The sequence below is a fragment of the Neofelis nebulosa genome, chromosome 14 (genome assembly GCF_028018385.1).
Source record: "Neofelis nebulosa isolate mNeoNeb1 chromosome 14, mNeoNeb1.pri, whole genome shotgun sequence".
In the NCBI taxonomy this organism is placed as follows: Eukaryota; Metazoa; Chordata; class Mammalia; order Carnivora; family Felidae; genus Neofelis; species Neofelis nebulosa.
This window is the reverse complement of record NC_080795.1, coordinates 82,478,671-82,502,925: the sequence shown is the minus strand read 5'-3', so window position 1 is coordinate 82,502,925 and position 24,255 is coordinate 82,478,671. Positions and strand designations below refer to the sequence as shown.

At 61.1% G+C, this 24,255-nt stretch overlaps 1 protein-coding gene across 2 annotated transcripts in view; it reads left to right on the top strand.

The window, feature by feature from the left end:
- The first annotated feature begins 2,638 nt into the window (after positions 1–2,638).
- ZC3H3 (zinc finger CCCH-type containing 3) overlaps positions 2,639–24,255 on the top strand; it is an 88,852-nt gene continuing 67,235 nt past the window's right edge. For both annotated transcript variants that reach the window (XM_058699296.1, XM_058699295.1), the window contains exons 1-3: positions 2,639–2,768; positions 4,146–5,454; positions 6,516–6,712. In XM_058699296.1, coding sequence (XP_058555279.1) covers positions 2,681–2,768; positions 4,146–5,454; positions 6,516–6,712 — 1,594 coding nt within the window. In that variant the 5' untranslated portion in view covers positions 2,639–2,680. The remainder of the gene's footprint in view (positions 2,769–4,145; positions 5,455–6,515; positions 6,713–24,255) is intronic.

The window sequence follows — 24,255 nt, the reverse complement described above, 5'->3', positions numbered from 1 at the left end:
AAGCAGCCCCCTTGCTCTCTCTCGCTTTTTGTATTTTGAGCCTCACTCCCCTCTGCCCTGGCCAGGACTAGCCTTTCCGCACAGCTGGAATCTGGGCATTGCTGGGGCAGGAGGGGGGATTATGGGCTGTTTGCTCAGTGCCCGGCACTGGGAGGTTTGTCTGGTGAGGTTCATCCATCCTGGTCCCGGAGAGCCTGGTGGAGATGCTGCCATTTAGGGAACAGTAGACCAAACACTCTCCTCCCAGAAGGATCTGGCTCAGAGAGTATGAGGGTCGTGCTGTTCAGTGAGGGCTAGTGATGCTGGCGTGCAGCAGGGGTCCACAGGGTCCTCGAGGGCAGCTGTCTTCCACACTAACTTCCTGCTCTCTTCCCTCTGGGACGAAAGGCTTGGGGGCATCCATGGGGTAGCAGTCCCAGCCTGCCAACCACCTGTTCCCACCTGAGTTGGGTCACCTGACTCCCACCCGCCTGCAGATCTGGAGGGAAGGAGGAGGCAGGGAAGGGAGACCCCCAGAGGGGTGGGGGTGCTGGCTGGGTCGGTGGAAGGAGGGAGCGGCTCAGGCAGGACAGATTTGACATTTTGTGCTGTCCATCCTGCATCAGGCCAGCGCTGACTCATTCACAAGGTGACAGTTGTAGGATCCTCAAGAGAAACAACACAGGGCAAGTCCAAGAGTGTTCCCCAAGCTCCCGAAGGGGGATTCCATCTCAATCTTCAAGCACTCCCCTCCCCTGCCCTCATTTTGCCAAGGCCTCAGGATCTTACACCAGTCCCAGTACGTAAGTCACCCTGAGCCTGTCTCCATGGCCGCTCCCCTGGGGTGCCTCTGGCTGCCTTGTGGGAGAGGGAGAGGTGAGCTCCAGTTAGAGTTCGGCAAGGACAGTGGCGGTGGGAGCGGAGGAGGGTAAGACAGAGCATGGACAGGGCTGGGCGGCGCTTGGAAAGGGGCCAGAAAAGGCCCAGGAAGCAAAGATGGTTCCAGATAGATTCTACTTCTCAAAGACATCTGGGTTGGGAGGGATTCCCAGTGGGGTTCTGCAGCCTGAGTGCAGAGGCAGCCAACGCAGGCTGGTCTCCTCGGCCAGGCACATTATTAGCATCATTATTTATATTTTTATCGCAACTGCTTGTTTTCATACTTTTTTTAAGGTTTATTTTCGAGGGAGCGTGAGCGGGGGGGGGGGGGCAGAGAAAGAGGGAGACACAGAATCCGAAGCAGGCTCCAGGCTCCGAGCTCTCAGCACAGAGCCAGACGCGGGGCTCAAACCCATCAACTGTGAGATCGTGACCTGAGCAAAGCTGGACGCTCAACCGACTGAGCCACCCAGGCGCCCCTCTAACTACTTCTTTTAAAGCAAATAAGAAGTGAGAATTACAATATACTAGCAAATTTTCCATTTCCTGTTCTCTTTCTTCACACAGATGTTTCCACGTCCTATCATTTCCCTTCAGCCTGAAGAATTTCCTTCAACATTTGCTATTGCACAGGCCTGTGGCAAACACATTGCCCATTTCATGTGGTAAAAAAAAAAAAAATTACAACATACAAGCTGTCACACAGCTATTTCTAAGTGTCCAATTCAGTGGCATTAAGTACATTCACAGTATTGTGCAGTCATCATTTCTTTCCCAAACTTTTTCATCGTTCCAAACAGAACCCTGTACCCACAACGTTTTAACTCTCCATTCCTCCTTCCCACAGCCCTTGGTTACCTCTAATCTACTGTCTCTAGAAATTTGCCTAGTCTAGATATTTCACAGAAGCGGAGTCATACAACATACGTCCTTTTGTGACCCGTTTATTTTACTTAGCAAACTGATTTTGAGGTCCACCGTTGTCACAACGGGGATCGAGAAGTAGTACATTCCTTTCCGAGGCTAAATCATAGTCCACTTTCTGGACAGACCACATTGTCCATCCATTTATCCTCGGGGACAGTTGAGCCGTTCCACTGACCATTGTGAATAGCGCTTCGTGGAGCAGCGGCGTGAGTCCCCGCTCTCACTCCTCGTGGGTACACACGCAAGGTGGAACTGCTGGGTCATATGGTAATTCTAGTTTTGACCTTTTGAAGAACCTCCAGATTGTTTTCCCCAGCAGCTGCACCATTTTGCACCCCCCAGCAGCGTACAACGTTTGTACATCTGTTTTGCACTTGTTCCCGCTGATAAACCGAAATCTTTCATGTTTTCAGAGCTTCCCCGCCCAGGGACCCCTCGTTCCGGAGTTTCCTCTCCTGCCCTGGCCCACGGGGCAGCGTTAACAGAGAGCCTCTCCGGCGCTCGTGCCACCAGGTCCCCCCGCAGAGCCTCCACAGCGTATTCTAGGCGGAGAAGGAGCTGCGCTGCGGCCGAAGACGGGTCCGGACTTCGGCTCCTCGCCTGGTCCCACAGGGAACGAGAGCCCGTAGCACCGGAGCCAGCTGCCGCCGCACCAGGTCCGAAACCACCCGCCTTCGGCCGTCTCCGGGCCCGTGCGCTCGCGCCCCTGGCCGGCGCGCCTTGCTGACGTCACCCCGCCCCTTGGCCTGTGCGTGCGTGACCCGGCTTTCCGCCGGCGTTGCCAGGACGACGGCGCGTTCCTCGCAGCCCGGCCAACGCCCTGGCCCAGCTGCAGTGCGCAGGCTCGGAGCTTCCGTGGGCCCCGCCCCGCCGGCGGGGAAACAGTCGCGCGGCGATGACGTCTCGGGGGCCTGGCCGGGCGTCGCGGACTCCGGAGATGGAGGAAAAGGAGCAATTACGGCGACAGATCCGTCTCTTGCAGGGTGGGTCGGGTCGGGCCGGGCCGGGCCCGGGTCGCGCGTCCCTTTCTTTACCCTTCCTTACCTCACGAAGGGCCGCTGCCCGCCTCCCCGAAGGGGGTCGCTCCGCGCCCTCGGTCTGGACGGCCGGGTCGGGTCGGGTGGGGGCGTGGGTAGGGTCGGGGAGGCGGTGGGGAACCCCGAAGGGCATCCGGGCCGGCCGGGGTCAGCCCCTTGCCCGTTTCTCCGGACGGGTAGTGCGTGTCCTTCAGGCGCTGCAGCGGGTGGCGGCGGGGCCGTCGCTTAGTAACCGGCGGGAGGCATCCCCCCCCCCCCCCCCAACACCCACGGGCGGGCACTTCCTCGGCGCCCTGTCGCTCTCGGTGCCACACAGTAGGGTGGAGAGCTTGACCTGGTGTCGCGTGGCAAAGCCCCTGGACGCCTCGTCTTGGCTCCTTCCCTTCACACACAGTCCTCTTGATATTCCAAGGCCCCCACTCGCCAGGCCTCAGTTTCCCATCTTTTCAGTTTTTACACCCAAGTTGAGGTTTCTGTTCTGAAAAATTTCCCCGTTTAAAGTTTTCCCATGAAGAGAAGACTTAAGGATTTGGAAAATGTGTATGGGGGAGAGTCCAGGCGGGCTGGTCCAGCCTGCCAGAGGCTTCTGTCACAGCTGTCCTGGCGTGTCACCAGGTCTGGACATGGCTTTTCTTGGGTCTGGGGACGGGACTTGTGGTGGGCAGCGTTGGAACGGAGGACTTAGCTACTGGTTTGCCGGTTGAGGCCTAACTCCCTGGGGTGTTCCAGCTGAACCTGTACCCCTCCGGCCCCGGGACTGCTATCCACTGTCGGGCCTCCAGACAATCAGGGCTCTTCTCCCCTTAGAGGAGGACGGTGTGACATTCCCATCAACTGTGGAGTGCCGACCCCTGTGTCACTTGTCTTACGCTCATTGTCCCGTGCGCCAGGCAGGGGGGATTATTAAGGAGTACTCCTGCCTCCTTTGCATCCGTGGGCAAGCCAGAGGGCCTCCGTGGCTGACCGGCCCCCTTGTTGAGGCATTAGAGCATGGGGCCTTGCTGGTCTCTTCATATCAAGTGACATTTCACCTCAAAGCATTGTGGACCCGGTATAATACTCCCGACAGATTAGGAACATGAAGCCACAGGGGTGTGTTTTCAGTGTAAGCGACTAGGATGGAAGCAGACTGATGGGAAAGGCTCATGGGAAAGATGGGCGGAGGGAATTCGGGCTGAACTGTCCTGGGGCCAGGCGTGGGCTCACGAGGGAGGTGGGGTCTGTGGGGTGTCTTGTCGGCTGATGCGCCTCCGGGGGACTGGGCTGTTGGCTGAGTTTACTGTCAGCCTCTGGTTAATTGAGCCCGTGATTCTGCCTTCTCAGGTCTGATCGATGACTACAAAAACCTCCATGGCAACGCCCCTGCCCCGGGCACGTCGGCCGCTGCCCGCTGGCAGCCACCTGCTTACAACAGCAGCCGGGCCTTCGGTGCCAGCTACCCTCGTCCCGGCCGGAGGGGCTTCTCCCTGAGCCATGGGCCTGCATGGCGCAAGAAATACTCCCTGGTGAATCGGCCCCCAGGAGCCTCAGACCCGCCCGGTGACTGTGCCGCACAGCCACCTCTCAGGGCTGGGAGCAGCCGTGGTCCTGACCCCGCGCAGTATGTCCTGGAGAGGCAGGTCCAGCTGAGTCCAGATCAGAACATGGTTATCAAAATCAAGCCACCATCAAAACCGGGCTCAGCTAGCGCTGCAGGGGTCTCTCGGGGTTCCTTGGAAGGATGTGAGGACCCCTCCTGGAGCCACCACAGGCCTCAGGAGGGCGAGGGCGAGCCCCCTGGTGGGCAGCAGCAACCCTCGAGGCCGGGAAGAGCCAAGGGGAGCTGCGGTACAGAGGACCCCCTTCTGGTCTGCCAGAAGGAGCCTGGCAAGCCTCGGGTGGTAAAGTCTGTGAGCAGCGTGAGTGACAGCCCCTCCGAGCCCCGGCGGACTGTCAGCGAGAGTGCGGTTGCGGCCAAGGCACGCTTCCTGTCCCCCACCCTGCCCCAGCGCAGTGGCGCGGCTCCGGGCCGGAAGGTGGGCTCACACTCTGTGGCCAGCTGTGTCGCCCAGCACCTTGGAGATGGGAGAGTGAATGCTGGCCACCCAGATCAGCCGGCTTCCTCCGGCTCGGTGGCAGGCCCAGCCAGAGCAGCTTCTGGACCCAGACAGGCCCGGGAGCCCTCACTGCTCGTGTCCTGTCGAACCAGCAAGTTCCGGAAGAACAACTACAAGTGGGTGGCTGCTTCAGCCAAGAGCCCCCGGGCCACTCGCAGGGCCCTCAGTCCCAGAGCAGCCTCGGAGACCGTGTGCAGGGCCCCCTTTGGCACAGCAGCACAGGGGGAGAAGCCACAGCTCAGAGCTGATCCGGATGCCAAGCCCAGGAGGTCGTCCGCGTCCTCCACGCTCGGGGCCTCCCCCAGCAAATACAAGTGGAAGGCGTCCAGCCCCTCGGCCTCCTCATCCTCCTCCTTTCGTTGGCAGTCGGAAGCTGGCAGCAAGGACCATGCCTCCCAGCTCCCATCTAGGTTCCCCCCAGGGGACAGACCGGCAGTGGGACCCAGCGGCTTGAAGCCCCTCTTCAGTGAGACCCCACTCTCGGCTTACAAAGTGAAGAGCCGCACCAAGATCATCCGGAGGCGGGGCGGCGCTAGGTAGGTGCCCCTGCCAGCACCCCAGGGTCCTGTCTGGGCAGGCAGGGGGGCAGGCCTGGGCCTGGCAGCTCCCTGCTGGGCATGCGGAGCGTGTGGGAGGGCTCACCTGCGGGGCCGTGGGAGGAGGAGATGAAGCATCACCGGCCACGGGTCCAGCCGAGCGTGGCTGGCGGCGTTACTGTACCCAGTGCAAATGAGGCTGGGGTTACTGGGGTAACCGGGGCTCAGCCAGTGACGACAGGGGGAGCCCTCCCATCTCCTGTTGGTGACAGACCAGAGGCTGCTGGGGCAGCTTCTGTTCCGGGTCCACTGGGTTTGTGGATGATGCTTTATACCCAGCTACGCACTAGGTCCGCAAACCCAGGGCGCACCGGGAAGTCTGCCTCCTTGGCAGCCAGGTGACCAGGGGAGTCACTGTTTCACTGAATACGGGTCGTTTCCCTGGCCCTCCACCTGCAAGGATCGTGCAGAGGCTAAAAAAATGGCGTTGTGGCTCAGGTTTGGTCTGGGGTTCGGACTTCATCACGGCAGCTGGTAACTGCAAGGGCAGAGTCACTCTCACTGTGAGTCCCCTTTGGAGGTCCTTCCTGCTGTCTGACCTTGGTCCTTGGCCCTGCTCTCCCAGACAGTTAAAAAGTCCCCTGCCTTTTCTGGACGGTGGCCGTCCTGTCTCGGCTGATGTGGACAGGGGAGCTGTGAGCAGTAGCCTCTCCTGCAGAGGTGGCTGGGGGCAGCTGGTGGCGGCCCCTCCCCTGCGGTGGCTCCTTAGCGCTGCCCCCAGCCCCCAGCCCCACTGGAGGGTTCATCCGGCCTAGGGACACCGAGGGGACCTGGTGCAGATACACCGGGTGGGGGTCAAGGGTTGGGAGCCGCTCTCCCTCTGCCCCGGCTCCGGGCTCTGAAGTGGGGGAGGAGCGCACGGGCCGCTGCTGAGAAGGCGGGCAGGCTGGGACCTCCCGGGGTGATTCCACGGTGCTGGGGTCTGGGTGGGCAGGGGTAGATGGGGAGAGCCGCCCTGCTGGGGGGGCCCATTGGGACCTGCCTGCTCTTTGTCTCTGCAGCCTTCCCTGCGACAAGAAGAATGGCGCCCCGCCTGCCGCCACCGCCAAGAGCCAGCTGAGCCTGCGGCGGAGGCAGGCCCCCCGGGGGAAGAGCAGCCCCGTGCTGAAGAAGAACCCCAACAAGGGCCTGGCGCAGGTCACCAGGCACCGGCTGTGCTGCCTGCCTCCTGGCCGGGCCCACCCCCCCACCAAGGAAGGTAGGCCCGGGGGGAGGGGGTCATCTCCTGCAGCTGCGCCGGCTCCGCTCGCCTGTTACGAGCCACCTTCCCCGTCCCGGGGACGCTCAGCCTGGGGGGCGGCGGGTGGCTCGGGCCGGAGTGGAGGGGCGGTCCGGATGGACGTCTGTCCCCACAGATGAGCCGTCACACCGGGACGCTGCTCAGGGCTGGCCGTGTCCACAGGCCCCTTTGCGTCCTGCCCCGGGTGCTGGGGGTCTCGGAGGCATGGGGCGGGGCGGTCCCTTCCACTCTCCTGCCGCTGCATCCTAGCCCACGGGCACCAAGACGTTTCCGTAGTGACTTGCCCCAAGGAGGGCGGGTCGGGGCAAGTGGAGATTGGGTGGCTGGGCCAGGGGCCTCAAGATGGTGATATTTCAGTGAAACTTGAGTACCAGGGGTGTGGCGTGAGGCACCTTGGGGAAGGATGTTCCCGTCACGGGCGGCAGTGTGTTGAGTGGCCACGGCTATTCCAGATTCTTGCTCTGAACGGAGGCTGAGGGGAATCGGGGACTGTGGCTCTGGTGCCTGGTGGCTGACTGTGACCCAAGTGGGCCCAGCTGGTCCCAGCTTTCTGGGTCCTCCGTGTGCAAGCTCCCCTTCCTTAGCGGGTCGGAGAGCGAGCAGACAGTGTGATCTGGGCCCCAGATCCGCCCCTCCGGAAGGGCCGCCCTGGCCTGCTGCTCTCAGACCCGCCGGCACCCAAGCTGGGGTTTCTGCCTCTGGCTGGCCTGGGAGCTCCCTGCTTTCTGCCCTGCCTTCTTGGGGGCCAGAGTGCTCCGCAGAGCTGGGTTCCTGGAACGCCGGTGAGCATCCGCCGGGCGTCACCCCCCTTTGCTGGGCCTGGAAACAAGTGTTCGTGGAGTTGCCGAGCCAGGTGTTGAGTGGGGCAGGGTTACACAGACCGCGCCCTGGGCCCCTCCATACCCTTCTTGTGTCCCAGGTGCAGGGTGTCCTAATGGAGGGGTGGGCGCCGAGGGGGTTTGCAGGGCATCCCAGGTGCGCACACTTGACCTCTTCAGCCTGTACTCTTGGTGTAGCTTGGCCGCCCTCCCAGGAGTCCAGTGGGGCTGGCCTTGACTGTGGCCTGGCCAGGCCTCTGCTATCCGTGTCCCCAAGGAGCCTGGTGTGGGGGCAGACAGGCCTGAGCCAGACCGTTGCCATTCCCCATAGCAGGCACCCCAGAGGAAGGAGCGCTATTCGTACGAATACTTCTCCCGTCTTGTTACTGAGGGCCTGCAGCCGCGGACCCCTCTCCGGACGGGGCAGGGGGCGGACGACTCTGGGGCCCGCCAAACAAAGCTGAGCCTTCCTGCCAGGCAGGTGGTCAGGTGTGCCGTGTGCCCTTCCCTGCTCCCAGCAGGAGGACTCTGTGCGGCTGGGGGCTGGGGCGGGGGCTGCCGTGGGCGCGGACTGGATGGACCGGCGGGCAGTGGGCCTGCTACCGGAGCTGCTGGCTGAGGGGCCTCTGGGGAGAGAAGGACACTGGCCACATAGGCCGCGTCCTGGGGCCATGGCCTGGAGCCGGCACCCTCACATAGCGACCCAGGCCAGTATGTTCTAGGACACTCAACTGTGGCTGCCAGGTGGACAATGGCCTGGAGGAGTGAGGGGCTGACGGGGGTGCTGGGTCTGCGGGTTTATGGGAGGGGAGGGTCTGTGTGTCACCCTGGAGCGGTGCCCACAGGCTCAGGCCCACATGCTTGCGTACCTTGCTTATGGGGCCTGGGATGACCGTTCTCTGTCTGGGCCTAGAGCTTTAGCGGGTGTCCCCTGAGGACGTGGAGGTTGCCTCCTGCTGGTGGGGGTGTGTAGTGCTGTGTGAGAGGAGGAGAAAGGCTTTGGGCGAGATGGGGTTGGGGGGGAGGGGGCTGACACAGTCCCCGCCTTTACACTTCTCTCCACTAGGGGGCGAACGGACAAGTTTGTAGTTAGAGGAGAACCCTCCATCCCCACTGCCCTGGCAGGAAAGTGCAGGGGTTGGCGGGGTCGGGGGTGGGGGGTGGGGGGGAGAGGCCTGTTGGGGGAGGGGCTTGGAGAAGCTTCCGCTCACTCATCCACTTATCCATCCCCTCCCTCCATCCTCCCCCCATCCATCCAACTGTCTGTCCGTCCATTCGTCCATCCGCCTATCCATCCATCCACCTTCCATCCGCTACTCCCTCAACCTGTTTATCCGTTTATCCGCGCACCCTCTTATCCCCCGCATCTGCCCTCCATCCCCCATCCCCCATCCCGCATCCGTCCTCCAGCCAGCCATCCTCCATTCACGTGTCCTCCACCGTCCTGCGTCTCCCCGCTTACGCCTCACCATCACCCCAACCATCCGGCGAGCGTGCATCGAGGGCCTCTGTGCAGGGCAGCGTGCTGGCTCCCGTGGGCCCTGACGTGCTGGAGCCGCATCGTTGTCGTGAAGACAGACAGCTACTGGGTGTCGTAAACTAGCTGAAAAGCTCCTCTCAGGTGGTACAAGCGCTCAGAGGAAAGGGAAACGTGGGATAAAGCGGTGGAGAGCTGTTGGGAGGGGTGGATGGTCAGCTTTAGCCAAGCGGTTGGCGTCTCTGAGGAGGGGACATCCAAAGAGACCGGCGTGAGGAGAAGAGAGGCGTAAATGCTGTGCCTGTCCGCAGGTGACGGGCACGGGTGGGAATGAGCTCTGCCGTGCTGCAGGAGCAGAGAGGGGTCCTGTGTGGCCGGCTTCCCTGAGGGTGGGAGGGGCCGAGGCCAGAGGGAAGGCGGGACCTGATGATGGGCGGGTGGGGCAGGCCTCCGTAAGGCAGGGGGCGGTGACATGGGACCTCCATGGGACCTGCATGAAGATGCTCGGGGATGCGAGGTGGCTGTGTTGGGGGCCCCAGGAGTGTCCGGCAGGCCTGGAGGGGCAGTGAGCCGGGAAGGGCCTGTGGCCAGGTCAAGGAGTGGGGTCCTCATTCTCAGAAGTGGGCAGGACGCTCGGGAAAGATGCTGGCGCACGGGCCTAAAACGCTGGGCACGTGGCTCCAGACATGCCACCCTGCGACCTGGAGACTGGCCGAGGAGGTTGTGGTGGGACCAGGAGTGGGGACGAGCATTCCCCTGGTTGGAGGACTACCAGGGAGTCAGTGGGTGACTCCCCCAAGCACCTTCTTCTGTAGGGGCCACAGGCTTCCCTCTCTTGTGTCCCTCCTTCCCCTGCTGCACCTGCCTGTCCCCAGGCCAACTGCGAGCTGCCTCACACACAAGTTTCCGTTTACTGCCGTGGGCATTTGGAGTGCAGACCCTGGGCTCGGGCTCGGAGCCCTCCGGCCGTGCCTTCCTGTGGTGGACAGGCTGCTTTGAGGGTTCCCTTCCCCGTTTCCCCACACAGACCATTGGCTCAGGTCCAGACTTCCTTGGAGCAGTGTAGGGGAGGGACCTGGGCCCCTGTGGGCTCCTGCCGAGTGCGGGGGGGGGGGGTGCGGGGGAGTGCGGGAACGGAGTGAGGACAAGGGTCAGGCTTCCTGAAACTGCCCGCCCCCACCAAGGTCCCTTCTTCAGCCCTGCCGAACGGCCTGGTGGCCAGCAGAGGGCGTCCTTGCCCCTCTTATTCGTCTGTCCACCTTTTTCTGGTAATTGATTGCCTAATTTCCTCTTTATGTGAAAGAAAGCAGATATCAAGTAATTTGCAGCAATAACCTGCTAATGCTAGGCCAGTATCGAAACTCCCCTGTTCATTTCAAGTGGCAGATAAAACACTAATACATAATTATCCTTGCAAATTGGATTGTTTTAAATAACCAAAAGGCTACGGCCAGGAGAAAGCGATCCCATCTCCCTTGAGTTACTATTGCAGTGTAATTGCCGCGTTCAATCAATTTCCCTGGCATTAGAAATTCCATCACAATCAACATTAAGCTTTATTCATTGTGATGGCTAAGAGCCGGGCCATTTCTCCTCTTTTTCTTAACTGGCAAAATTAATCAGGGAAAAGATTTTAAACATTTACCCGTGCGAAAGAGGTCAGCTCTGCCACTATATTGCTCAGCAGATAAGGGGGCTAATAAAAAGAAAATTGAATTACTAATGATCACCAGGAACAGAGTATATAAAACCTGGCAATCGCCGGTTCAGGAAAAGGGAGAATCAATTTTCCTGGGACAAGGTGTGCTCATTTTTTATTTTGGCGCATATTATCAGCAATTTAATTTGAGAGCGCATAAACAGGAGGAAACAGTTAGGGAATAATGAGCCCGGAGGTGTAAGTGCCGCAGGCTATATGCTGTACACAATTTATTTGGCACAACAGATAATCGCTTTAATTGAATTCAAAACTGCATTGTTCAGCAGCCGTGTGGCCGCTGGTGCCTTGGGCCTTGGGGACTGAGCATTATGAAGATCTTGCCCGACTCCTCCTCCTGCTGTCTCCCCTCTGCCTTTCCCTCGGCCTCCCCTCCCGGGCTCCCCTGCCCTCCGACCCTCCTGCCCGGTTCACCCCGAGTCAGACTTTGGTGGGGGGGGGGGTGGGCCAGGTGGCCCCTTGGGGACACCGTGTGACCCCCCCCCCACTTCCTGTGCTCCCCACCTCTCTGCCTCTCGCCTTCCTTCCTCCACTTTTCTTCTGGGGATGAGTCTGTTGGCAGCTGGGGTATCAGGAGGTGACACTTGAGGAGGGGCCCAGGGGAGCTCCATTTGCTGAGGATTGGTGGGATCTGCCACATTTTAGCTGCACAGAGACCCTGCTTGATCCGTCTCAGGGCGTCCAAACAGTGGAGAAAGCAGAGAGAAGAAAACCTCTCATAGACCTCAAGAACGGGTTCCGATTTACCACCCATGTAATTGTGGCAATTGGTGGTTCCAGCTTGTGGTGTTCACAGCGCACACGGCTCACGTCGGCCCCCGCTCCGTTGCAGGGTCTGGGTGTCTGGGCCAGCTCGGCTGGTCTCTGTCCATGCTGGGCCCAAGGCCGTGACTTGGGCCACCCTGAGGTGGCAGGCTTGGTGTGCGCCTGGAGCGTGGCTTGTATAGAGTGGGTATTTCCCAGCCCACTCGCACCCGTGCCCTGGGCCAGGGGGCTTCAAAGTGGCCGCAGGTCATGGGGTCCCTGCCAGCCACTTGGAAATGTTTGCTGTCGTGTGCCAAGGAAAAGCCATGGGTGGGTGGGCAGGTGGGTGGGTGGTGGTGTCACCTCCCAGAAGCCGCTTGGGTGGGAGGGCCCTGTGCCTCACCTGCTCAGGAGGACGGTATTCTGCCCTCCTCTCCCTCCCCTGCTTCACAAGCCTGGGGCCTTGTGCAGGACGCCCCGGACCACACAGAGGAGGGGCTGCTGTGGTGGGTGAGGGTGAGGGTGAGGGTTTGGCGGTCACGCAGGGCTGCGGGGGCAGGGATGCAGCTGGCGGGAAGAGCCTAGTTCTCACGGCGGCCTCAGGGACAGACCAAGGCTTTCCCAGAAGCCAGGCCTCACCCTGCCACTTTGCCCCCAAACCTCTGTCCGCCGCGTGGGCCGCGCGGTCTGGAGGAACTGCCGTCCCCTGTTGCAGATGAAAGCGGGGTGTCCGCTCGCCTTAGGTCACTGGCAGAAAAGGCAGCTGTGGTCTCGGACCCTTGTGCGGGTCTTGCCGGGTCTTCAGCATGCAGCCCGTGACAGTCCCCTGGAGCTGGTATGCAGCAAGGGGGATCTCTGGCTGGGACTGCCCGGTGCTGGGGGGGACCACCCCGTGACCCCAGCCAGAGGTGGGGCACCTATTCCCCGTGTCCAGGTTTCTCCAAGGAAGGGCTCAGGGCGTGTCTCCCCACGAGAGCTCTCTTGGGCCCTGGACCCGGGCACCTCAGCAAGCCCCTTGGGTGGCCGTTCTACCTTCCTCCTGGCCCCGGAGCAGGGACCTGATGCATGCTCAGTGGTGGACCTCCCTACCCCCCCCCCCCCCCCCCCCCCCCCCCCCCGGTCCCTGGCTGGAGACGCTGCAGGCTGTCCTGCCCGTTGCCCATCCCCTCCTGGCTCCTCAGCCTCAGGCAAGTGCACCTGGCCCGCTGTCCTGGGGCTTGAAGGGCTGTCCCGTGGTTCCTGGAGAGGTCAGAGCAGGCCCTCTCAGACTATCTGGGTGTGCCCAGTTTGTGCAGAAACGTCTGCGGGGTTCCTGTTGAGCAGGCGCCAACTTGGGGGACTCGGGCTGTACCTTCAGGGGGTCCACCCATTGCCGGCTCGCTCCTCCAGCAGCCACTTGAGCAGTGGCCCGGGGAGTTCTCTAATGCAGTTCTCCCTTTGCTTCCTTCTCGGAAGGCCTGTGGCTCCCTGTGCGTGGAAGAGGCCAGGGCTGGGCAGACAGGGCCCCCCTCTGGCCAGGGTACCCAGTGACCGGGGCAGGGTGCCGTGGGGCAGGCAGTAGCACTGCAGCGTCCCTCTTGGGTGGCAGCCCCAGGCCCGCTCGGTGCTGGGCAGGCCCGTGTGTAGCGTGTGCCGGCGTTACGGCTGCGGGCGGGTCGGTGGGCAGAGGGAGCAGAGGGAAGTCCCAGATGTCGCCCTGGGCCCCCACGGGGAGGAGGCTTGTTCTCACCACTGGTGCCGATGGCCGTTGGGAGGGTGGGGAGCGGAGGGTCTGGCCAGCTTAGAGGGGGTGCGGTCAGGCGGCGGGGTGGGCCCTCCGAACTGGGTGGCCTCCCTGGGAGGCTGTCGGGTAGTGCCCAGACTCTAGGGCACGGTGCCTGAGGAGCAAAGAAGCTGGGGGCAGGGGCGTCACTGCCCGCCCAGGGCTAGCCTCCTGGACGTGACATGGGCCTTTTGTGGTGGTTGGCTAGCTCTCCTCTACTGAGCTAGCCCGAGGCTGCCCGTTCCAGCCTTGGGGCATGGGAATCTTGCCGTCGACACCAGGGGCACCTCTCTCGGGCCCCAGGCCCTGTGCCGTGGTCAGGGACTTGGTACTTCTGGCCCCAGCCTCTGGAGGGCCCTGGCTCCTGCCCCCCAGCCGAGGGGGAGGAGGGAGGGCTTCCTGTGTCGCGGCAGGGGAGGGAGGGGGGCCAGGGAGGGCCCGGGCTGGGTGACTTTAAGGAGGCGTGTCCCTCCTGTGTCGCCGGGTGCTGGGAAGCCAGCCCAGGGGTTGGGAGCCTTCCACACCTGGGATGGGACCAAGGGTCGTGTCGGGGGTTGCTGCCCTGCTGGTTGAAAGAGCCGGGAGGTCAGGGGGCTGGGCGGGGCTTGGTGGGGTCTGCCGTGGCTGGCGCTCGCTGGTGCGTGGTTGTCTTGTTCGGTTTTACCAGGGTAGATGCCGTAAAGAGCAGTTAAATCCGCAGTCCTGCTTTCCTAAGGAAAAGAGAAAGTGCTGAATTAGGCGCTGTGAGAGGCAGCAGCGGCAGCGATCCTGGAGCCTTGCATAAATTATCAGGCGCATCGGAGGCCTGGATTTCAGTTTGTCGCGGCCGTGCTAATGAATTGCTCCGCAAGGACTGGCGTGGGAGTGCGCGCGTGCGTGTGTGTGTGCGCGCGCGCGTTTGCCTGGCTCCTGGGCAGCTTCGGAGCCCCGAGGGAAGCCGAGGGAAGCCGTGACCACCACAGAGCTGGGGGGCTCCCGAGTGATGCCGTGAAGCCTGTCTGGCTGGGGCAGGAGGAGTGGCGTCCTCAGGGCGGCGGAGCTTGTGTCCCTGGGGAGCGGGACACCCCTCCCGTGGGCCTGGGGCTCTGTGTCTGGTGGTCGGACGCGCTGCGGGCCTCCTCGCCCACCGCTCCCAGCCCGGTGTGAGGGTCCCTCTCAGCCTGGTGGGCTCGCGGGTGCCCACCTGTCAGCGGGCACTGGGGTGCGGGCGAAGGCTCTTCCACCCCCCTGTCCTGCCACCTTTCCTGGGCCCAACCCCTCTCACCCCTAGGAAAGGCTTCAGCGGGGGCCTTCTGGTGCAAGGGTGGGGGTTCGTTCACTTCCTGGAGGTGGGGCATGACCTTCCAGGTCTCTGGAAGTCGACACCTCTCCACAGCTGTCAGGATATTGTTGGGCACACCCTCTCTCAGGCCTGGGGTCTTGTTCCTCCCCCTGGGGCCCTGGGGCACCCCCCCCCATGCCTCTGTCCCCCCACGGTACCCTCGCCATGGACACCTGCGGTAGCACCAGGTCCTCAGTGTGCTCGGGCCAGGCAGGGCCACGGGTGACCAGAGCTCCACACGGATGTGGGTCCTCATCAGGGGGCCCCCGCGTTCCCCCCGACCAGCAGTGTCCCGTGCTGGGTGTCCACTGGCGTGCCGGGGTGAGGTCCTGGCGGGAAGGAGGCACCGGTTTCCTTTGGTGCCCCCGCACGGTGCCGGGCCATCATGGCAAGGGCAGGGGGCCGGGGAAGAGGAGGTCTCTGGGAGAGGAGACAGCTCAGCCAGCGCCTCCTGCCCCTGCCCGTGGGGCCCCGTGTCTTCTTGCCATTTTCTCCTCTCTCTCTGCCCCCAGGAAGGGAACGTCACTGAGTGTCTCCGAGCCCTAAGCTGGGCTAGACATGCGGCCTGGCAAGGCCCCAACAGCAGGGGGTGAAAAGGAGGGGCCGACAGCCCAGATGTGACTCCTGGTGGCAGAGAGAAGACAGAGAGAGACTGGCCAGCTGGCAGAGAGGCAGGGAGGGGGTGCCTGGCTGGGCAGGGCTTCCAAGGGCCAGAGGGCGGAGAGGGGCCCAGGACGCCATGGGGGCGCTCTGAGCAGAGAGAGCCCAGCCTCGGCTTTCTTCATCTGGGATTGCCTGGAACAGGGGGACAGAGGGCACGGGACGCCTACAGCAGCAGGGGGCCTGCAGTCCTCTGACGCCTGCCTCTCCCGGCCCCAGGGGGACTCTGTCAGTTCCTCCCGCTGCTTCATCAGCGGAGTGCTGGGAATGTCTTCCTGTTCCACCTCTGCCGACAGGCTGCCAGTCTCCTGAGCCGTCCTGGCGCTGGGCTCTCGGGGAGGCTGCCAGAGGAGAGGAGAGAGCTAAGTTTACTGAGCGACTGCTGTGCAGCGGAGCTCGGGGTGACCCAGCTCCCGGAGGCAGAAAGTGAGGCCGGGGGTGGGGGTGGGGGTGCGCTGGGCCTTCCCTCTGTGGGCAGCAGTCTGCACCTGACTGTGGGCCTGTGCCCACTTCTGTGGCCCGCGGAGTCACGCCTCGGAGTGTGCCAACCCTCTGGGCTGCGTGCCAGCTGCAGAGCGAGTGCTGGGTGTCCCTACGGGGGTGGGCCCTGGGCTGGGGGGGAAGCTAATGGCCCCGGGTATGGTGGCAGGCACAGGGGCTGCTGTGTGACCAGAGAAGTCCAGCAGGCGAGGAGGTGGGCCGGGAGAGCCCTGCTCTTGTCCCCAAGCCCTGCCCTGGGTCTGTGGTAGGAATCTGGTGCGGGCTGATGGCCAGACTGGCTGCCGTGAACGCGTCCTGAGTGCCAGATCCTAGCGCAGCGTCCGGGAGCAAAGCCGGCAAACTCCTTGTAGGCGCAGACAGACGGAGGACACAGAGATCCTCAGGCTGGGTGGCCCCCGGACTGTGGGTGGCCCCGAGAGGCCTGGGCATCTAGTTGGTAGTTGGCAACGGCCTCAGCAGGTTGGCCTCTCAGTGCCCCTTTTGTCCCATGGGCACCAGGGCTGAGGTAGACCTGTCTTGACTGGAGGCTCATACCTTGGCCCTGGGAGGGCTGGGGGCTGTGGACCCCGCCTGCTGTCTGTTGCCCCCTGTGGCATTTGGGGCTGGAGCCAGGGCAGTGGGCTGGGGGCGTGTGCCCCAGCTGTCCCCTTGGCACGTCCTGGCCCAAAGGTTTTGCCTAACAGAGGAAGGGCAGGTGTGTGATTTGGAAGCTCCCCAGGAGCTCTCCCAGTGGAGCACCGCCCCCCACCCCTGGGCTACTGAGATACAGAGCAGAGCAACGGCCAGGCTCTTGCTCAGGGACGCTCGCCCCAGGGACAGGCGCTCACCCCCAGGGACAGGCGCTGGGAGCTGCCTGGGAGGAAGTGCCCCAGAGGCCTGGTGTTGGGGGTGGGGTTCTTTCCTGCTAAAGGCAGCTGGGTGAAGGAACAGGACATGTGGGGGGTGGGACACGGTGTCCCCAGGCTGGACCTTCTGGTCTAGGCCTCTGGAGAGGGATTGGAGCTGAATTTAGTAGGGGACAGCAGTCCTGTGGTGTGTCCCCTTCTGTGGGCTCAGCTTCCTGATGGTTGTATGTCTGGCCCCGTCGGGGGCAGCAGGGCGAGGCTGCCGTCGATCGCTCCCGAGGAACCCGCACAGAGAGTCCCCTCCCCGGCATACCTAGGCCGGCCCTGTGTCCACCCGGCAGCGGCATACCGTGGGACTCTTGAGAGCAGGCGGTGTGGCCCCGAGTCAGACCCGAGCTGCCCTTTGTGGTTCCTCTGCTTGGTGTGGGGCTCGGAGGGGCAGGTGGGCACCTCACGGAGGAAATGTGGAAGCGTGTTTTTCCTCTGGAGCCCTCCGCACCCTGGCTCTCCTCGCTCCTCGTGTTGTAAAGGGGGCAAGGTGCCGTGTGGGGTTCGTTGTCTAGACCTGGCTCGGGCCGCTTCCCCCGCACGGCGTTGTCCCCTTGGCTTGTGAAGGATGGGGGAGTGGACCCACCGCGTCTCAGGCTGTCCTGGGCACTGGAGCTGGCTGCTGTGTACGTCCTTGACTCTGGACCCTGTGCCTTTGACTCTGAGGGGCAGCGGGTGGGGAGCTGGGGAGCAGAGGCCGGAGGCAGGGGCTCCTGTTCCGGGTGCGAACTGCCCACACAGGCCACGGTGGACCTGAGCTCGGACGCAGTGCCAGGACACGGTGCCAGTGGCCTTAGCTCTCTTTTTTAAAATAGGCACGTGTTATAAATTCCTCCTGAGCGTAGCTGTATCCTGCAAGTTAATTATTCATGTTTTCTCCAAATTGTTTTTCTAATTTTTCTTTGACCCATAGGTTATTTGGAAGGGTGTTCCTTCATTTCCAAACTTATGAGGGCTTTGAAGTTCTTTGTAGTTACCGCTGCTAGCTCAGCCCCGCCTGTGTGCAGCGTGTGAGTTCAAGTTCTTTTGAGTTTGCTGAGACTTGTTTTATGGTCCAGCTTACGGTCAGTTTTGGTAAAGCTCTTGAGGAGAAGGGAGTCCCGGTCGCCGGCTGTGGGGCTGTGGGGCGTCGCGTACCCACCGTGCTCGCGGCTTCCGTGCTCACCGATGAGGCCACAGGGAGGGGCGGGCGCCTTCTCCGCCCGGCCCCTGTGGCACCTGTGGTTGTGAATCTGCCCATTTCTCTAGTTGTCAACTTTACATTAAATGTTTTGAGGCCATCTCACTGAGCGCAAACCAGTTTGGGATCGCTGTATCTCCCTGGTGCATTGGGTCTTTGAAGGTTACGAAATGTTCTTTCTTGTTTACAGTAATACTTCTTGCCTTAAGGTCTGCTTTCTCTGATGCAAGTGTAGCCGCGCCTGATTTCTTTTAGATGGTATTGTAAAATGCACGTGCATACGTGCACGTGTGCGTGCACAAATATCGTACGTGTGCCATGCATACATGTGTTTACGTTCAGCTTCCTGTGTATCACAATTAGAGAGTTTTTGTACCCAGCAAATAGCTGGATTTTAACTTGAGTCTGAGATTGTCTTTTTAAAAAAATTTTTTTAAATGTTTATTTATTGTTGAGAGAGAGAGAAAGAGAGTGAGAGTAGTGGAGGAGGGGCAGAGAGAGAGGGAGACACAGCATCCGAAGCAGGTTCCAGGCTCCGAGCTGTCAGCACAGAGCCCGACGCAGGGCTTGAACTCACAGACCGTGAGATCATGACCTGAGTGGAAATCAGACACTTAACCTATTGAGCCACCCAGGCGCCCCTGAAATTGTATTTTTTTTAAATTTATTTTTATTTTTTGAGAGAGAGATGTGAGTAGGGGAGAGGGGCAGAGGGAGAGAGAGAATCCCAAGTAGGCTTCGTGCTGTCAGCACAGAGCCCAATGCAGGGCTTGATCTCATGACCGTATCATGACCTGAGCCGAAATCAGGAGTCAGACGCTTAACCGACTGAGCTCCCCAGGCTTTCCTATAATGTGTACTTTTTACTTAGTGATATCAGTACTTCGAGATGTGTCGTGTGATTGCTTCCCAGGCAGCAGAAGCAGCGTGGAGTCCTTAAACTCTGTTTCCCTCTCTCCCATCTTCTGTTCTAGAGCTATCATGATTTTAATTCTCTTCGTATTTTAGATTTCACAAAACATTCTACGCATTCAGATTTACCTGCGTGTTTATTTTTCACCTTTTCTCTGTTCTTTCTCCTGTTTGAAGAACCCCTCTTAACGTTTCCTTGAACACCTGCGGGTCTGCTGAGGACCGTGCCTCTCAATAGACGTTTATGCGAACAATGTTTGTTTCTGCCTCCGTCTCCGAAGGGTTTTTGCCGTGTGAAGCGTGTGAGGGTGGCAGGCATTTTCTATGGCGCCGGGGAAGGGTCTTCCGTTGCCTTCTGACGCCAGCGGTGGCGTGGGGGAAGCTGGCTGCTTTTTTTCGCCGGCAACCGGGCTCTTCCCTCTGGCTGTGCCACAGGCCTCCTCCGTCTGGCTTGCAGCAGCTGCTGTGGGATGTTAGTGTGCTTCTGCTTATTCTGCCGGGGTTGGGGGTATTTCCGGACACTGCAGCTTGACAGTTTTCACTTGTGAAAGTTTTCAGCCCTCCTGCCTTTGGTATTGCCTTCGCTCCACTCTTTTTTGCTTTTGGGGTCTCAGCTACATTTACATTAAAGCCTTTCACCACATTCTGTGTGTTTCCTGTGCTCTTTTCTGTATCTGCCATATTTGTTTTTCTATGCTTAAATCTGGTCAGTTTCTTCTGACTCATTTTCTAGGTTGCTTGTTGTCTGTCCAGCTCTGTATAATCTGTTGCACCGTCTGGGGAGGATTGGGGGGCTTCAGTTATTTTTAAATTCCAAAACTTCCATTTGTCTTTTCAAATAGTATCTAGGTCTGTGCCAAAATTTGCAAACTTGTCTTTAAGCCCTTGAATACGTCAGTAGTATTTAAAGTCCATTAAAAATTTTTTTTATAAAGTAATTTTTGCACCCAATGTTGGGCTTGAACTCATGACCTTGAGATCAGGAGTCACATGCTCCACGGACTGAGCCTGCCAGGAGCCCTCTAAAGTCCATGTTTGATCAGTCAGTCATCTGTTCAGTCCATTGTCTGAACAGATTTTTTTAAATATTGTTTTTTTAAATATTTGTTTTTGAGAGAAAGAGAGAGAGCATGAGCAGGGGAGGGGCAGAGAGAGGGAGACAGAGAACCCCAAGTAGGCTCTATGCTGTTAGCACAGAGCCCAATGTGGGGCTCGAACCCACAAACCCTGAGATCACGACCTGAGCCAAAATCAAGAGTCAGATGCTTAACTGACTAAGCTACCCAGGCGCCCCTAAAATTCTTAGTTCTGGGTCATGTCTGATCTGCTTGTGTGTCCGTGATTTTGTTTTTGTTTTTGGATTTTTTTTGTTTCTTTTTTGTTTTTAAGTTTATTCATTTTTGAGAGAGAGCACACGCGAGCAGGGCAGCAGGGTGCAGAGAGCAAGGGGGCGGAGGATCTGAAGCCAGCTCTGAGCGGTCGGCACAGAGCCTGACATGGGTCTCGAACTCACAAACCTTTTGGCTTTCATGACCTGAGCCGAAGTTGGACACTTAACCGACTGAGCCATCCAGGTGCCCTGTTTGTTTGTGTATTTATGAAATGTTTATTTGTTTTGAGAGAGAGAGGGTGCATGTGTCTCGTGTTGGGGAGGGTCAGAGAGAGAGGGAGAGAGAATCCCAAGCAGGCTCCACGCTGCCAGCGCAGAGCCTGACACAGGGCTCAAACCCACGAACCGTGAAGAGTTGAAGTCAAGAGTCAGACGCTCAACTAACTGAGCTACCCAGGCGCCCCTGTTTTGGTTTTGCTTGTTAGTTTTGGAGTTTATTTATGCAATCTCTACACCCAACCATGGGGCTCAGACTCATGTCCCTGAGATCAAGAGCCACCTGCTGTGCAGACCAAGCCCACCAGGCGCCCCCGTCTGGTTATTTTGTGTTGAGTGGTGGGCATTGTGGACGGAGTTATGGAGATAATTCAAGGATGGATGATGTTTCTTCTCCCAGACAGGATATGGGGCCCTCAGGGAGGTAGGCCTGCAGAGTTAAGGGCAGTGTTGGTGGGGTGGGGGGTGCTCCAGGGGTACAATGCCCCAGCAGGCTGGTCTGGCAGAGCAGGGTCTGTACAGGAGGAGGGGTAAAGGTGGGGCACCGGGAGACCACACAGCCCATCCCTGCATCTGGTGGCCCACTTTCCTGTCTGCAGGATGGGGACGCTGGAGTGCCCGTCCCACGCCCAGTGTGTGGCTGGATGGGGAGGATGGGTGGCTCAGAGTATCCAGTGACCTGTGTGTTGGGGACAGGAGCGGCTCACTCGCCTGTGGCCTCTGAGAAGTCTCTGGGGTGTAGTGTCAACAGGGCAGCCTGTGGGCCTCCTGGACGGTGGCCTTGTGCCTGCAGGCGTCTCCCTGCCCCAGTTCCAGGTCCTGAGAGGGACCTCCAGTAGCCATGCTCAGTAGGGATGCGGAGCCTGAGTGGCAGAGCTGGGCAGGCCTGGCGTAAAGTGAGGGCAGTGGAGGCTGGGTGAGGGGCCTGGGGGGGGGCATGCTGCCCAGGGGTGGGCACTGAGCTGCTGAATGGGGTTGAGTGACAACTGGGAAGGTGGTGCCCATGCAGGCAGGCCCCCTGGGGACAACCAGGGAGAGTCTTGGACTTCCAAGGGTGGCCCCTGGGGGAATGGCCCCAGTGCCCAGCCTGCCTAAGGGAGCAGGGCAGGGTCTCTGGTTCTAACCCAGGTCCTGACAAAAGTTGACTGCCTTTGGGGACACTCTCCTTGGCCTGGGTGGGTGGGGCCCCCCTGAGCGCAGGGGACGGCTCTGTTGGCATGAGAGGACCAGGAGGGTGGAGGGCTTCTCCCCTGCGGGACATGGGGGCTAGGGTGGGTCTTGGGGTTCCTGAGAACTCGGCCCTGCTCTCATAACCTGTGCTGGGCCAGAGCTGCCGGTGGCTAGGAGACCAGGGTCTGGGGATACTGGGCCCATCACCTCTGTGCACCCGAGGCCCCACTTCTCCTTGTGGGAGCCTCTGGGACACAAAGGTGGGAAAAAGGCTCTTTGCCAGGAGCCGGTGGGTGGGCGGGCGGACAGGTGGCGGTGCTGTCCTTGCAGCCCCCCGGGCTGTGTCCCTGCAGTCCACCCTGCTGCCGTGTCCTCACAGGACCACGCCGGGACAGATGGAGCCTCTTAGGATGGGTACCGGGATAGGCCTCCCCACGCCCCTGGGATCCGAGCTGGAACCCTTTGTGCTGCTCTACCAAGGGAGGGATCCCTCAGTGGCCCTGGAAAGGGCAGGGTCACGTGGCCCTCCGTGCCCCTACAGCTGTCGGGGCTTCCAGATGGTGCCTGTGTCCGTGGGGGTCCTCTGCTCCTTATGACCCTCCTGCTTTCTTGTCCCCCATCTTGGGTCCATGGGAGGTGGTAGTGGCCTCCCCTAAGGCCTCTTGACAATGACCTGTTTACCGGTAGGGACCCTTGCTCCCAGACAGGCAGCTAGGATCTCCTGGGGAGTGGTGGCGGGTGGAGCCCTGGCCGGGAGGAGCCTGAGGTAGCACCACTGCCGGGCCTTTTCTGGAGCCACCCGGGGCCACGCTTGTGACCTGGGGCTCTCCGTGCTCATCCACGTAGCCTTCCAATGATGAGATTTGGTCTGAATGGACAGAATTGGTGGGATTTGCGAAGGAAATCTGTAGCCGCACGCACACACTGACCGTAAATCCCAGTCTCTCGTCATTAAGCGTCCGATATTTGGTCTGCGGATGGGGAGACTGCCGCGCACCTCGGCTGCCCGGTGCCCTGGCACGGTGCCTCAGTCTGGAACGGCCGGAGCCTGGAGGCTGGCTCCCGTTCCCAGGCAGGTGTGCGGGGCCACCCCCTGGCCGCCGTGGACCCGCCCCCGCCCCCCCAGCGCTCACTGGCCTGTTTGTTGTCATTCTGCGGGGCTCTGCGCTTTCTAAATTAATTCTGGAGCTGTTGTGTTTCCTTTCACAGTGTATTCCGAGCCGCACGGATCTGTGATGGGCTCTGGCAGCTTTTCTCCTAATTGCCCTTTCCGCATCAGCGGCGGAGCGATTAAGTGGCGGGGTGCGAGCCTGAGCGCGGCGGGGTGCAGCAGCCTTAGAGAGCGCGCTCAGCGGTGCGAGAGCCGAGAGCCGTGCCGCGGCCACTGCCCCGCAGCCCCGCCCCCGGCTGCCCGGCGGCCACGGGGCGGTTTCGGGGAGGGCGGTGCCTGCGGCAGCGGGGCGGGGCGGTGAGGGGGGCCAGTGAAGCCTCCTCCGTGCGGGTCGGAAACCACCTTCCCGACGGGGGCCCCCCCGGAGAGCGTGTGCCTCTTGGGCCGAGACCTCTCGCCGAAAGAGGGATGGCCCGTGTCAGAGGTGCTTCCCGGCCAGCGACCGGTGTGCGGGGAAGCTGCTGGCCGGGCCTCGCTGTCCTGGCGGGTGGAGATGTGCTAGATGGATGGCGGGCCGGGCCTCTGGCTTCGTCCGCCCGTGTGGGGAGATGCTGGGGTCACCGGGTGGCTTGGTTGCCGGTCCCCTGGCCGGGCGTTCTCGAGGGCCTCCTGCAGGGCCCTGCTGCCGGCCAGCTCTGGGGAGGCCTGGTCCTAGGGTCGCCCGTGAGCAGGGCACAAACCCGAGGGAAGAGTACCCCCCTCCCGCTGCCAGGCCTGCCCCCCACGGTGCCCGGAACTGAAGGGACCAGGGTTCCTGCCCGAGTGCAGTCTGCCTGCAGGCTGTGGTGTGGCCCTGTCCCTAGAGACACGCTAGTTGGGGCCCTGCTGAGTGACAGGCTCTTGCAGAGATCAAGGGCCGGCAAGTTTTCAGCCAACTGAAGGAAACAGGCCTTTAGTCAGAGAGAAGCCCCTGTGGGTCCCCCGAGGCGCCGCGTGCCCTGAGCACTCAAGACACTTGCGGAGATTGGGCTCTGCTGAGACAGAGGTCTTGGGCTTTATTTCAGGGTTTCCAGTGCTGTTTCTGTCCCTCTCCCTCCCCTGCTCTAAGCAAAGGCTGGCTGGGAGGGGGGGCAGCTCCCGCAGTCAGCACTGGAGGAACCTTAGGGGCCCGTGGCCGACCCCTTCCTAGAAGTCCCCCCCCCGCCACCCCCCCCCCCCAGCCGGGACCTGTGACCACAGCTCAGAACCACGGTGCCTGTGCTGTCACTGGTGAGCCTGCCGCCCCCCTGTTGTGCTCCCCTCTCCGGGCTCGCGCCCCGTGGGACCTGTGTGCGCATGCAGGGGACAGCTGGGCAGTGAACCTGGTGGCTGGCCAGCTGCCTCCTCTCTCTGGCTGGGGGTGGGGCCACGTCCTCGTGTCTCAGGAGGGGAATCCAAGCTCAGAGGATGAAGGCGGGGAGGCTGAGGTGAGGGCCGAGCAGGCTCCACGGAGGCTGGGAAAGCTGCCCTGTGCCCCTGGATCCCCACCCACGGGAGGCCAAAGACCCGCCAGGTTCAGCTGGGCAGGGGCCTGCTGCCTCCCCATCCGCATCCCCGGGGGGTCCCCGGGGGCACAGTGTGGGCCGGTGG